The sequence below is a fragment of the Pelodiscus sinensis genome, chromosome 3 (genome assembly GCF_049634645.1).
Source record: "Pelodiscus sinensis isolate JC-2024 chromosome 3, ASM4963464v1, whole genome shotgun sequence".
Lineage (NCBI taxonomy): Eukaryota > Metazoa > Chordata > Testudines > Trionychidae > Pelodiscus > Pelodiscus sinensis.
Window position 1 is genome coordinate 104,009,099 of NC_134713.1, and position 14,807 is coordinate 104,023,905.

A 14,807-nucleotide genomic window follows, 5' to 3' on the forward strand; every position below is an offset into this window, starting at 1 on the left:
ATAAAAAAACATCTTTGTTTTAAAATTGGAATCAGCTGGGGTTTGCAAGGGACACACTGAACTTATATAGATCATCAGCTGATGAGGCCACTCTTGAATGGATTGGGTCCAGAATAATTGCATAAAAGAGCCACAGCTTTAGCATTATAGCTAGGCTAATCTTGTTTTGTATCTACATTTTCTTTTTTTTCCCTATGCCCTTTTTGTTTAAAGTTACACATAACCAGGACATTTGACTCTTGCTATGGATTTTCCAGACCAGATTTATAAACTTAAATGTAGCCAGCTGTGGTCTTTGCTTTTAAAGTCATCTTCTTTTTTATTATATTTTTCAATCAGTGTCCGGGAAACAACAGATAAACCGAAAAGGAGCCATGATCTCTGACCTAAAGAGTTTATACTCTATCCTTATGAAAAACTATAGTAATATGTCATTCTATATTACAAAAAACACATATAATCAAACTAAATCAGAAAAAAAATCTAAAACATTCGCTTTTCAAATTACAACCTGTAATTATAACCTCATCAGTATGTCTTTGAGCATTTCCTCTTGCTTTGTTCAATTACTTATTTGAGAACCAAACAGTTAGCAATTGAGGGTTAAGAAGACTGATGAGCCAGTGAAGAAATGCATTGCTCCAAAGTTGGCCCACTGAATGAAAATGTTGAAGAACCACTGTTGTAAAAGAGAGTGCTTTAATTTTCTGTTATGTTTCATTTTGTATGTAGGCGACATGTGTTACTCTTCACTGCAAGTTCCCCCGTAGGGCACCATATCCATCTGTGTAGCATGGTGCCATGTGTGTTTGGTGAAGAGGATACTGTTATGCCAAATCTTGACAAGGTACATGTTACCATAACAACCTGTGAAATATTATTGCAAGTCATTGACCATTGTTTCCCTCATACTGATCTAATTTTTCTCTTGAATGTTGAGTTTGGAGGATATGCAAGAGAATTTTGTGAGATGTGAAGGAGGAGATGGATTACAATTATTTAAAAAGAACAGTATTCTCATAAAAATATATTTAAATCTTAATATAAATAATATTGCATCTCCATTTATAGTTGATTTTATTGAATCATATACATTCCCAATATATATGGAAGCAAGGAAAACTGTTCTGAGATAGTGGAAATATGAGGGAGAGAGACTCATATGAAGATGGGCATAGTTATAGCAACATGATGTAAATATATAAGTAGGCGCTGTATATTGTTTTGTTTCACATAAAATAGATGAAAATTGATTCATATTCTTATATATAATTGGATATTAAATGTAGTAGAAATATTTAAATTGAAGGTAGTGTATGGTCTCTTTTGCAGCACTCTCTAGGTGTGTCTAGACTACCGGGTTTTGTTGACAAAAGTGTCCTTTTGTTGACAAAACTATACCTGCATCTACATTACCGCCGTGTTCTGTCAACTGTAAGTCGACAGAACATGGCAGTTTTGTTGAAAGCGATAAACCTCGTTTTACAAGGAAGAACGCCTTTTTCGACAGAGGTCTGTTGACAAAAGGTGTGTGTGGACGCAGGGAGCCAGTTCTGTTGACAAAAAAGGCCTCCAGGAAGAAGCCCTTGTGGATAGTCTAGCCTTTACATGTACAGCACCTCTGTGGTTCCTGGCCACAGCCTCTTAAAGTCACAGGCACCCAGACAGGCCAGAGCACCCGTGACAGCCGTGACAACCATGTCCCAGCCTCGAGGGCCCCCCGGCCCTTCTTAGGACAGAGACAAGGACCCACCCAGTGGCACCAAAAGGCGGGCACCAGCCTGGTCAGGGCCAGAAATCCAAAACCTCTTGGAACTCTGGTCCTAGGAAGAAGCTCGGCAGGCCCTGCAGACACACCACAGGAATGCGGACATCTGCAAGCGCCTGGCCCAAGGGCTGGCCACCAAAGGGCATCACCCCTGCACTATGGCACAAGTCAGGGCCACGGTAAAGGAGCTGCGGCAGGGATATGCCAGGGCCAGGGACCAGAGCTTCCACTCCAGGGCAATGTGTGTCCCATTGAGGGCTCCTCTGCATTGATGGCCCTCACCACCTGCAGCACGAGACAAATAGACAGACAGAAACCAGGGAGTTAGACAGGTTACCTAAACACTTGGGAGAAGAACCCTCCCCCCCATCCCTCTGCTTGTCAGGATGCCACCCTCCCCCACATCAGTGCACGGGTGGCCAAGGAGCAGCCTCCGAATGCCACTCCATCCCCCACTCCCTCTTGCCCTTGCGTGGCAGTTCCCCTTTCTCAACCCACACACTCAGCAGGGCCTGTCCCCCAAAAGTGACTTACCTTCATCAAGATGGCCCCGATGGTAGACTACCCCATGCCAAACTGGTGTCCAATGGAGTGGTAGCTGTCGGGGGTGGCCAGCTTCCACAGGGCAATTGTTACACACTTCTGCAGGGGGATAGCGGGCCACAAGTGTATGTCCTGGTGTTCCAGAGCAGGAGCACACCAGGCACACAGCTCCACGAATGTGGCCTTCTGCATCCAAAAGTTGCGGAGCCAGTGGTCGTCATCCCAGAGCTGCATGACAAGTCCAGTCCAAACTCATCTCGTGCCTCCAAATCTGCCTGTCCCCAGAAAAGTTTGGGGCAAGGGCAGAGCTCCTCGATGTGGTCCAGGTCCATATGGGGCAGGAGATTCATGACAGAGTCATGCAGATGCAGCAGAAGCTGTAGTATGGCAGCATGAGGCCATCGCCTGCCCAGGGGCAGCTCAGGCTCCATGGCCAAATAAAAGGTGAAAAGCAGAAACCCCCCCAGAAAATAAACTACTGTGGTGTCCGAGGAAGCAGGGCAACCAGAGCAAGCACTGGAGCAGCTTTGCTTTCCCTCTAGGAGGTAGGCAAATCAGAAACAAGAGCAGAGCAACGGCTGTCCAGGGTGATCCCTTTAAGCATGCATCTCTGCAAAGGGCAGGCAGCAGCACCTGGAAATAAAGACTGCCCCCATACCCTTCCAGAAGCACTTACGGGTGCCTTCTTTTTTCGACAGAGCATCTGGCAGTCTGGATGCTCTTTTCCGAAAAGGCGGATCAATTTTTCGATCCACATAATGTAATCTAGACTCTCTTTTTCGACAGAGGCTTTGTCGACAGATACAGTTGACAAAGCTTCTGTTGACAGAGGGATTCAGTTTAGATGTAGCCTCTGATAGCTATAAAATGGATGTAAAGATAGGTTCAAAAATGCCTACAAACTGTAAGTCAGATGAATTCCTTTTCCCCTATGTGGTTCCAAAATGACCAGTAGGCCCCATAATAACTTCTGTTCTTAAAATGAACTATGAATTCAGAAAACTTTGTGATTAGAGGTGCTGGGGAACAGTTAACGTTTTCTCAGATCTGCTGTTTAAATTGTTTGAAGATCCAGACAGATGTCTCTTCCTTAGTTACACACATTCCACAATTTCAAGGTTTCTTTTGCAAATGATTGTGCTGGAGATTTGGAGGTTTTTTTAGATGAGTGTAGATTCTCAGGCAAAGTTATGCAACACATTTTTTAAAAGAGGAAATTTTGCAACTATTCACAGTGCTACAGAATTGCAGGGCTCTTATAATAGGATATTAAAGTAGTTTATGCAAACTGGGATGGATATTTAGAAAGGAAGATTAAACCCGAGAACTTGATATATTAAGAAAAAAAGAAATATTTTCAACTCCCCCTTCTCTTTTCAAAAGGGAGAATCTGTGAGAGAAACTCTCCAGGCCATCAGAAGAGTGTAAAATAGCCTCTGCCGTTCCTTTCTGTGGTGGTCTTTCCACAGATTTTTTTCAAGAGAGGAAGCCAGTCTCTAGAGTGAGGTGGGGGTGGGGGGGGCAAATACCAGCCCAAGTGCTGCATCTGATCCGCCAGGATTAGCCTTAGCCTTTGCTGCTAACCTTTGGTGCTTCCCGCAGCTTCCATTGGCCGAGAATAGTAATTTACTGCCAATGGGAGCTGCAATCGGTAATACCTGCAAAGGCTCAGGTAAATATAGAAGTGGCTGCCTGCCAGGAGCTAACCGTGGCAAACCATCACTGTTTTATTGCCCACCCCGACTTTAGAGCACAACTTCCAGCTGAGTTTCTTGAGTATTGCATAGAAATTCAGGTGAACGTTAATATTGCTTCAGGCAGCATTTGCTTTGACATGGTATTCAACCAAATATAAATACTCTTCTAAGAATATATGGATGGGATTAACTAATATTATGACATAATGTGAATTTTAAATAGTAAAAGCTTTCACTTACTCTTACTACAATACAGACACACATCTAAATTTGACTGAACATTCTACTGTGCTTGGTAGAAAAGAAGAATAATGCATAATATTTTATATTTTTTATTATTTGATAAACTGATAGCATTTTCCTTCCAATAGTTAGAATGTTCTCTTTCCCCAGGAGAGCTACCGGTTTATAGAACAGGCTACGGTTATCCTGAAAGCTATTGGAAATGTGATTAATAATTTCAGCAGTGAACCTGAACTTTCCAAGGCCCTGAAGGAACTGGAACTAACTCACTTCCCTCAGATCCTCCACGGTACGGGGATAGCTAGAGACCACATCAAGGTAACAGCTCTGAGAATCTTCTCTTTCTAAAAATATGCACAATATAAGACTATATATATATTAACAATTATGCTCTTTTTCAAAGAAGTTGCTGCTATTATTATTAATTAGACAAATTTTCAAAGGGGCCTCCAGTTCTGCCTCTCATTCTGCATGCATAATTTGGCATTCATTATGCATGTGTAAATGATAGAATTTATTAATGCAAACAGAAATTGCCTTTCTTTTACATATCCAGATTATAATATATGTAGCACTATACATGCTAAATCAGAGACTGTGTTTTGGCAGTTTGGCACTGCATGTTTCAAACATCAGAATTCATCAGCTTTGAAATCTAATTTAGGATATGAAGACAAAGAGACTAACGGATGTTCAGAAAGCAATACACAGCACAATTCCCTACTGTGTTTAAGATTGATATCTCAGAAAAATCTTTGGCTTTTTGTTATTGATGACAATAGTCAGATTCTTTTCATAATCACAACATTGCCCCAATTTTTATTATTTATAATTTCCTTTAAATGTTATATACTTTTATTTAAATTACTCAAGGTCTTTCTTTAGACTGTTAAATAATTATGCTTCTAATATAGAACTTCCTAGTTCAGGGCTGGACAAGATGCCTCTCGTGGGCCGGATCTAGCCTGCCAAGCCACCAGATCCGGCCCACGGACGCCCCTCCCAGGACTCTCAGGCACCCGGCAACTGCTGTATTATATGCAGAGCTGCTTCCTGTGACTCTACTTTGGAGGGAAGGGGAAACTCTGGGTGATCCCCCTCACCCCCAGCCCAATCCTCATCTCCTATTAGTTGGAAACAACCAGCCAACAGGAACTGACTCCAGCCAATATCTCATCCCCTATTGGTCAGAAACAGCTAGCCAATAGGAGCTGAGAGATTGGCGGGGAAAGGGGGGGGGAGGATTAGAGCAAGCCTCTCCTCTCCCCCAGAGTTGAGAGCCATGTAGAGGGAGAAAGCTACATTTTCAGTGATCTGGGGCTGCAGCAGGCAGGGAGCCCAGCCTGCCTTCGAGGTGCTGCAGGCCGGGAAATGCTTAGGTAAGTGGCTCCCAGTCAAAGACTACCTCTGGCACTCCTACCCCTCCTGCACCCCAACTCCTTTCTCCAAGTCATCTTCCAAACCCTCTGCACCACCTGCCCCAGGTTACAACTCCCTGCACCCTCTCATACACCCCTCCCACAGGCTACAATCCTCTCCTGCCCCCCCACTTCCTCCCTGACCCTACATCCCAATCCCCTAACACAGGTCACAACCCCTCTTCACTCAAACTCCCTTTCAGACCTCACACCCATCTCCTGCATCCCAGCCCCTTACCCAATGCACCCTTCTGCACTCAGCCTCCATCCCAGAAAAGTGCAGCCCTTGACCACTTTCTAAAATCTTGGAGTGCCCCTACCCACCAAAAATTATTGCCTACCCTGTCCTAGTGTAATAGCAGATACTAGAAATAACAAAGTGGTTATACCCGAAACCCCTGATAACTAAAACAGTGATATTATTGTTGACTACAATTGGTATTTAGCTACCCATCCTAACAAATATTTTCTCCAAAAATGTTTACAGTACTAGACTAGAGTAACTCTAGCTGGACATATTTTTATACAATACAGCACTTTCTACATTGATTTCAACCTGTGTGACTTGTATCCAGAACAGCTGATGCAAATGATGATACTTATTTAATCAGTTAGATTACTCAGTAGAAGTAGGTATTCAGTTTTTTATAAACACTGATACAAAACAGAAAGAAGCAGATGAAGTCACAGTGTTTACATGTGAAACAGTTGCCACATTCAAACCTCCCAAATGTTCAGAATTAGGGGAGGAAGTCAGAATCTGTGTTTCTGTTCAGGTTCATCTCTGGTATAAACAGCCAAACATTTTAATAATCCACTTGGCATTTTATGATAACGAATCCAAGTCCTATACAAAGAAATATGTTATCTATCCATCCCATAAGTGGATGCTTTAAATTTAAAATGAATATGGTGCTACATAGTACGTATAAAACACAAGGGAAAGTAGAGGCTATAATACCAGTAAAAGACTGGATTCCCCAAAATAAGGTTACCATCAAAGAAAGAAAAGAGAAATGAGGCAAAATGTGATAAGAGTGAAGCTGTCAGTAATTATCTCATTCTTGAAAACATGGACATTATCTGCCACCAATCAATGGAAAATGGTACTGAAAAGAGGTGTATATATTTAAAAATGATTATTTCTTGAGCATTCTTAAATCTTGCAAAATAAAGACTTTATTAGTCTTACAATACACAGTTCAGTACAATAGTTTCAGTAACCAAAATATTGAAAAATAAATGAGAGAAGAATTAAGAAGTAAACATTTTTCTGGAAATTACTACTACTTCATTCATCTTAAATTAAGAAACATGGCCTAAAATAGACTCTAAGATGCTCTCCTGATTACAAAAGTTTTTTTCTTTTGATGAGGGAGATTGTGAATTTAGCGATTGTTAAAAGACTTCAGGCTGATCACAATAAAAATGAGACTTATCTATTTATTCACATGCAACAGGGCAGTAGGGGGATGTCTACACTACCACCCTAGTTTGAACTAGGGTGGTTAATGTAGGCAACCAAAGTTGCAAATGAAGCCCGGGATTTGAATTTCCCGGGCTTCATTTGCATCTTGCCGGGCGCCACCATTTTTAAATCCCCGCTAGTTCGGACTCCGTGCCCGCGGCTACACGCGGCACGGAGTAGGTAGTTCGGATTAGGCTTCCTATTCCAAACTACCGTTACTCCTCGTGGAGTCCAAACTAGCGGGGATTTAAAAATGGTGGCGCCCGGCAAGATGCAAATGAAGCCCGGGAAATTCAAATCCCGGGCTTCATTTGCAACTTCGGTTGCCTACATTAACCACCCTAGTTCGAACTAGGATAGTAGTGTAGACATACCCTAGGTTACAAACTTCTCTGCACAATCCTCCTACTCCAATGTACTTTTACTTTTTCTAGTGGCACCATCTCCTAACAAGATGCAGTCCTTGGTCTCTATACCAAAATTGCAAAAAATATGCCAGTTATGGTAAGGTTGATTATGATGTGGGTGCTCCATTCACTAGACACTAAATTGAGATCATCAACTCATTTCACTGATACCAATAAGATTTTAGGTAGTAATAACTTTTGGACACTGATAACCTGGCCTGTATTTGAACCAGTGATCTGTTGATGAAAGAGTATTTTTCCACTTCTGCCTCCTGAAGCTATCTAGCTCTCTAGACTGGCGTTTATGATTTGTGCATAATGGAAGCTCAAAGGCATAGGTTTTGAAATGAAAAACAACTGTAGAATATTCTTACTAAAATGTTAATGATCAAAGAAATATAAACCAATTTTCTAGAAAAAGCAAATGGTTGTCTGATTTTTTCCTGCTTTTTAATTTTAGGTTTTCAATAATGCTTTTTGGCATTTGATCCAACAAGTATTAGGTAGTAAGGTCCCTCCCAATTTTGAATTCGCTTTCAAATCCTTCACTTTGGATTTTAAAGCCAACGATGCTCCCATGGAAGACAATGTCACTTCAGGTATGGTACTGATATTATTAATCATCTTCTTCAGATTTGTCTGTCCATTTCTGTTCCAGGAGAAGCTGGTCACATACTCTATATTTAGATTGCCTAACATTTGCCAGTATAGAAACCCGCAGGGGCCCCTGTTGAGGCAGGATGCATGAGGGCATAAAATAAAAGTTTTCACACAGGCAGCTGTAATTCTGGCATCTCCGTGTGTGTGTGTGTGTGTGTGTGTGTGTGTGTGTGTGTGTGTGTGTGTGTGTGTGTGTGTGTGTGTGTGTGTGTGTGTGTGTGTGTGTGTGTGTTAGATAGTTACATGTTAAGCCAGAAATAGTGATAAAGGAGGATAGTCTAGGTACTGCAGTACACAACCCCAGTGAGCCATTTGCTGGCTTGTATAATCATTTACTCACTTCGCAGATGGATCTGATAACTGGTTTAGTAGTAGTGGTTGTAGACCAGACAGACAAACACATCAGTGTGGCATATTCATTTTGAAAGGCAGTGTATCTGAGGGTATGTCTACACTACAAAGTTAATTTGAACTAACAGCCATTAGTTCGAATTAACTTTACTAAGCGCTATACATGCAAACCGCTAGTTCAAACTTAATTCGAACTAGCGGAGCACTTAATTCGAACTAGGTAAACCTCATTCTACGAGGACTAATGCCTAGTTCGAATTAAGTAGTTCGAATTAAGGGCTGTGTAGCCACTTAATTTGAACTAGTGAGAGGCTAGCCCTTCCCAGCTTGCCCTGGTGGCCACTCTGGGCACAACCAGGGAAACTCTTCTGCCCCACTCCCGGCCCTGGAGCCCTTAAAGGGGCATGGTCTGGCTACGGTGCCCGTGCCAGGTGCAAGCCTGCCAGCACCCAGCCAGCAGACCCTGCACCTGGCACGGCACGAGCCAGCCACCCACTGCTACCCAGCCCTCCGCCTCTTCCCGGGACCAGGCTGGTGGCTCCCAGGAGCCTGCCTGGGGCCGCAAGAGGCGGGTGCCCTCCTGGTCTAGTGCGGAGATCGTGAACCTCATCCAGGTTTGTGGGGAGGCCTCCAACGTCCATGACCTCTGCATTAGGCACAGGAAAGTGGCCGTCTAGGGCACGATAGCTGCCAGCCTGGCCACCAAAGGCCACATGCAAACCCAGGAGCAGGTTTGCATGAAAATCAAGGTGGTCCTGTGAGACCCCCGACCCTGAGCCCTGAGCTTAGAACATAAGAATGGCCGTACTGGGTCAGACCAAAGATCCATCTAGCCCAGTAGCCTGTCTGCCGATAGAGGCCAATACCAGCTACCCCGGAGGGGATGGACCGAAGACAATGACCAAGCCATTTGTCTCGTACCATCCATCTCCAGCCTTCCACAAACAGAGGCCAGGGACACCGTTCCTACCTCCTGGCTAATAGCACTACATGGACCCAACCTCCATGACTTTATCTAACTTCTCTTTAAACTCTGTTATAGTTCTAGCCTTCACAGCCTCCTGTGGCAAGGAGTTCCACAGGTTGACTATTTGCTTTGTGAAGAAGAACTTTCTTTTATTAGTTTGAAGCCTGCTACCCATTCATTTAATATGGTGTCGTCTAGTCCTTCTGTTATGGGAACTAATGAAGAACTTTTCTTTATTTACCCTCTCCACACCGCTGATGATTTTATAGACCTCTATCATATCCCCCTCAGTCTCCTCTTTTCTAAGCTGAAAAGTCCCAGTCCCTTTAGCCTCTCTTCATATGGGACCCGTTCCAAACCCCTGATCATTTTAGTTGCCCTTTTCGGAACTCTTTCCAAGGCCAAAATATCTTTTCTGGGGTGAGGAGATCACATCTGTACACAGTACTGAAGATATGGCGTACCATAGTTTGATACTTCCTCTCCTCCTTCTTCCCCTGGCTTCCCCCTTCCAGCTCCCTCCTCCCAGGTTTCCCCCTCTCTCTTCCCCTCCCCCGCCTCCTTTTCCCAGTCTCCCCAGAGGTTAATCCCCTCCCCCCCAGTTTTGTTAAATAAAGAGAGTTTCTATTTAACACACTTGTCCTTTATTTTTTACATCAGGAAGAGGGGCTAAGGAGGGGTAAGTGGAAGGAGGTGAGAGAGGAATGGGGTACGAGCCCCCGATGGGGGGACTGGGGTGGCTCTGCGGGCTCCTTGGAGTGGAAGCTCTCCTGCAGCCCCCCGATAGACTCCCCAGATGGCAGCCTGCAGCAAGTGCAGCCGGGCTGATGGCCGAGTGCGGTGATGTACCAAGTTTGGGCACTCCAAGACAGGATGGCTTTGCTGTCCCTCATCGAGGTAGACAAGCAATCGGGGAACCCTGAGAACTGTCTGTCCGGGGTGGAGGTCGGGTCCCTTTAAGCACAGCCCTCGGCTAGCCTGAGGCAGCAGCTCCACACTCTTAAGTCCTAACCTGATGCCCTGCCGGCACTGCTTCCGGCCAGCCTTAACTTTGGTTCAGGGTCCACTCAATGTGGACATGCTAGTTCGAATTAGCAAAACACTAATTCGAACTAGTTTTTAGGTCTAGATGCACTAGTTCGAATTAGTTTAGTTCGAATTAACTAATTCGAATTAAGTTAGTTCGAATTAGTGCTGTAGTGTAGACATACCTGAGTGGCTAATACAAGGGTCTGTCATATAGAGACCTGTCTGAGCTAGCCTTGTACCTTATTGGTTAGAGAGGTCTGTTTCCTAGGACTGGTATATGAAACCTTGGGTAGTAATAAGGACTGTGAAATGTTAACTGTTTTTAGTATGAGAGGGAGATCAGAACCAATGGTCCCCTGGTTGTAAACCCAGTTCATTGTTGTCTAAGTCAAAGGGAGTTTGGCAAGGCAGTATTTCATTCTCTCTAGTTATGCCTGAGATTTCACCTGACATGCAAGCAGCTGAGACTGGACTCCAAAATAAGGGAATGAAACACAAGACTCAGATCAGTACCAGTTATTATGGAAGTGACCATTGTGGCTCCTTCATTTAGGTTGAGTTGAGTTTTTTGCACTTAATGCTATTGTTTAAATTATTAGGCTTCAGAGTTAACAAAATAATTCAAATAAATAAAGGCACTTCGTTACTTTTTGACATTCTTGTTTCAAGCTATCTGTAGACTCGTACTTCACTCCATCAGTTTACATTTGGTTAATATTCTGTAGGTTATTTTCTACTTAGAACAAGAGATTTAGGTTCTGTGACACAAGATGGGGAGGTAGGTGCCTGGAACCTCAACCTGGTCCTACACAGGCTTATGTCCCCTCCTTTCGAGCCATTGGCTACGTGTTCATTGAAGCACCTTTCATTGAAGGTTGCTTTCATAGTAGCCATTACATCTGCTAGAAGGGTATCAGAGCTAAGGGCGCTGACTATAGAACCGCCCTACCTTGTTTTTTCGCATGATAATGTAAGGCTGAGGTGGGGCAGCGCCGGCAGGGGTACTTATGCCCCGCCATGGTGGCGCCACTCCAGGGGGCGCCCCGCCGGCGCTACGGGTACCGCTTGGGAAAACGCTCCGGAAGACGTGGTGCACGCGGCGCGCACACCTACTTCGAATGGACATGAGCAACACATCTCGAAGAACAACCGTTACAGGTAAGTAACCGTTCTTTTCTCTATATTTACATATGCTCTATGAGGGGCTGCATTCTCCTCACTCAGCCTAATTGGCCTAGTAGCCACACAACATTCTGTGCATGTGGGTGCACATGGACCGCCAGTCTGGAGCACTCATCCCCATGACGCTGTTACACAGGAACCCCTTGGTTCTTTTCTCAAGGTTCCTAGAGAGGCTGGCCTTACTCTGGCCTCTGTGGTGGGATACCTTCCCGTGACAAGCCACCACTCAGTAGTCTGGGGTCAAGGAAGCACATGGCCATGCCACACATGAAACAGGACCATGCCCACACTCAGGCAACATCCACTCCCGATCAAGCACAGGGATGTTGAGAAGACTGCATGGGAACCTGGCTGGGGGAGGAAGAAGTGAGGACCAGAGTAGCACTGTCTCCCGCAAGCAGCATCCGCCACTCACACACCCTTCCCCCAACACACTCTCCCTCCTCCAGCGGGCAGGGATATCAGTTTTTTCTCTGTGGGATGTTACCAGTGCCAGACCCAGCATGTGCAGGACACAGTAGGAAGTCGAGCCGCCTCCCCATCCCCACCCACAGGCTCCTGGCCTAGCTGGCACCTTCCCATGCCTTCTTGTCCTCAAGCTGTGGGTATGGTGATGCTCCCCTGGGATGTCTGTGCCAATGCAGGAAAGTGTCCGCTGTCTAGGCAACATATGGCCTTACTCAAAACACATTGCCATAGTTTGAACTGAGACATTCAGTGTTGGCTCAGAGATTAGGGCTAGGCTTCATTCACAGTGTCTCCTGGGATGACTGCCCTTGTAACTTTTCTTCTGGGCCAGCTGTGAGCTTGGCGTGTCCCCCACCTCCCATGCCATCTGCACAACTCCATGGGATCTGCAGGCAGAAGAGAACCTGGGAGGATCTCAGAGGAACAGATGACCTGTCTGAAGGAACCAGGAGCAGGCCACTAACTGGGAGCAGAAGAACACCGCCTGGGACCAGCTGGCACACCATCAAGAGCCCATGTGCTCCTCCCTCACCTTGGTGATGGAGCACATGGCCTGTGCATGCAGTAGGCCACCAGCCACCTTCCCATCCACACCCACGACTTTCCTTCCTAATCCTCCCCTGGGGCCAGTGAGGCCCCAGAACACATGGCAGGGGGACCTCTGGGGTGTCCAAAGCCTTTCGAAAAACTAGAGGCAGGTGCCAGTCCCAGCCTCATCCCTGAGCCCCCCTATTTCTTCCTCCCCCTCCTGTTGTATCTCTCCCCCCCCCAATAAACAGTCCTGTTGTTTCAAAAAAGAAGGCTTTTAAATGTATTTTATTTACTTGTATTTGCTCTGCAGGGAAGAGGGGAAGAGAGTGCAAGGGAAGGGAGAGGTGGGAGAGAAAAGGCACATATTAGGGATGCAGGGCCCCCTTGTGGAGAGACACAGGAAAGAATCTCACAGCTGGTATTGGATGAAACTCTCTCTCAAGGCCTCCCTGATGAGCACAGCCCCTTGATATGCTTTCCATATGTGCACTGCCTAGGGGAGGCAGTGGATAAGTGGTACATGAGACATGACCATAGAGAGGAGTCCCTGAAAGCACGTCACAGCTTGCCTGACCAAGCAGCCACAAGAAGTGTCTGCCCTCATGGTGCCCTCCCCAGGCTGCTTCCAGAGGCTCTTTAGTCTGAGGCAGGCTCCAGTCAGTGTGGACATGCCAGTTCAAAGTAATTTTGATGCTCCCCCAGTAGGGGACACGCTATTTCAATTTTGTTATTTTGGGAATTATTATTTCGAGTTTACTTATTTCAAAATAATTTTCTAGTGTAGACATGCCCTTTATCAAGCAGTTGTAGTGCTTGTAGTCTTCACATCGCAGCCTCTTTTCCCTACTGTTCATTTTCTTTTTCTTTCAGAGGTAACAGAGCTAAATGTTCCTGCTGCTTGGCAGAACAGAACTCCAACTTCTGAAGAAGAAGCTGCAGTACTTAAACTGCAAAGCAATTGGCGAGGGACTTACATTAGGCAATTGATAAATGGCAGGAAACCAGGTAAGCCTTTTAAATCTTTTTTAATGTTTCATCATATAATTTATCTGTGCAACTCTCTTACTAGCTATCTGAAAATCTTATTAAATTTCTTCTGTGAGTACAGTAAAATAATTATAGATGAAATAAAGCTGGCTGATTAAATTGAACATACTGCATGGCACAAGAGTCCTGTGTGATTCTCAGGGTATGTCTACTAGCTAGATTATAGGTAGTACAGGTATATCTACCCCAGATGCAGTCACACCTCTGACTGCAGTGTAGACATACCCTTAGTCACATTAGTGATGCTAGAAATTAATCATGACTCTAACCTAAAGTCCATTAAATCAATGGAAAGACTGCCACTGATTGCAGTGGGCTTCAAATCAGGGCCTATATAAAAATAGATTTAATTTGCTCAAAATACGGTGATGGGCTTAGTTTGTGAGAAGTGTAATATATCTTTTTACATTTTATTACATATATCAGTTTTCTCAGAATAAAATTATATTAAACCACAAAATAAACTATGTTAATTTTAAAATAATACTATTCCTTTAAACAAAAATAATGCATCTCTGAGAAGTGTTCCTATGTAGCTTACAAATAAAATAAGAGCTCAATATAATCAACAGTTTATTGCCATTCTTACATAAAGGTTTGTGTATGTTTTACTAAAAATATTTGAATATTTTGGTGCCCACTTGTGATGAAACATACAGTAGCACTTTCAAGAGAGTATGTATGAACAGCTGGCATGGGTGAATCATACAGAGATTAAGAAAGTAAAAAGAGATGTCTTTTTAGGTTTTCCAATTACATATTGTATATTCATGGTGTGTGTGTGTTTAAATGTAATTAATGAAGATTTTAACAGTTGAGTTAGGTCAGTATCAAATCCAAATGTCATTGGCAAAATATTTCATTAATTTTATTCTGGCTAGGAAAGAGACGTTGATTTAAAAAATAGCATGACCAAATTGAGGGGATGGAGGTGGAGAATTCATTGTTACATAAATCACTGAGAAGTGTGTGGGCAACTATACTACAAACATTTATGTTAAAATTACATATAAGTGTATGACAAGCCA

At 44.1% G+C, this 14,807-nt stretch overlaps 1 protein-coding gene across 4 annotated transcripts in view; it reads left to right on the forward strand.

The window, feature by feature from the left end:
• The window catches only part of ADGB (androglobin), a 244,141-nt gene that overhangs the window by 133,588 nt on the left and 95,746 nt on the right, over nt 1-14,807 (forward strand). For all 4 annotated transcript variants that reach the window (XR_012902706.1, XM_075924379.1, XM_075924378.1 and 1 more), the window contains 4 exons: nt 733-847; nt 4,402-4,569; nt 8,005-8,143; nt 13,603-13,737. Coding sequence is in view for 3 of the 4 variants with exons in the window: in XM_075924379.1 (XP_075780494.1) it covers nt 733-847; nt 4,402-4,569; nt 8,005-8,143; nt 13,603-13,737 (557 nt within the window). In the remaining variant the exon portion in view is untranslated. The remainder of the gene's footprint in view (nt 1-732; nt 848-4,401; nt 4,570-8,004; nt 8,144-13,602; nt 13,738-14,807) is intronic.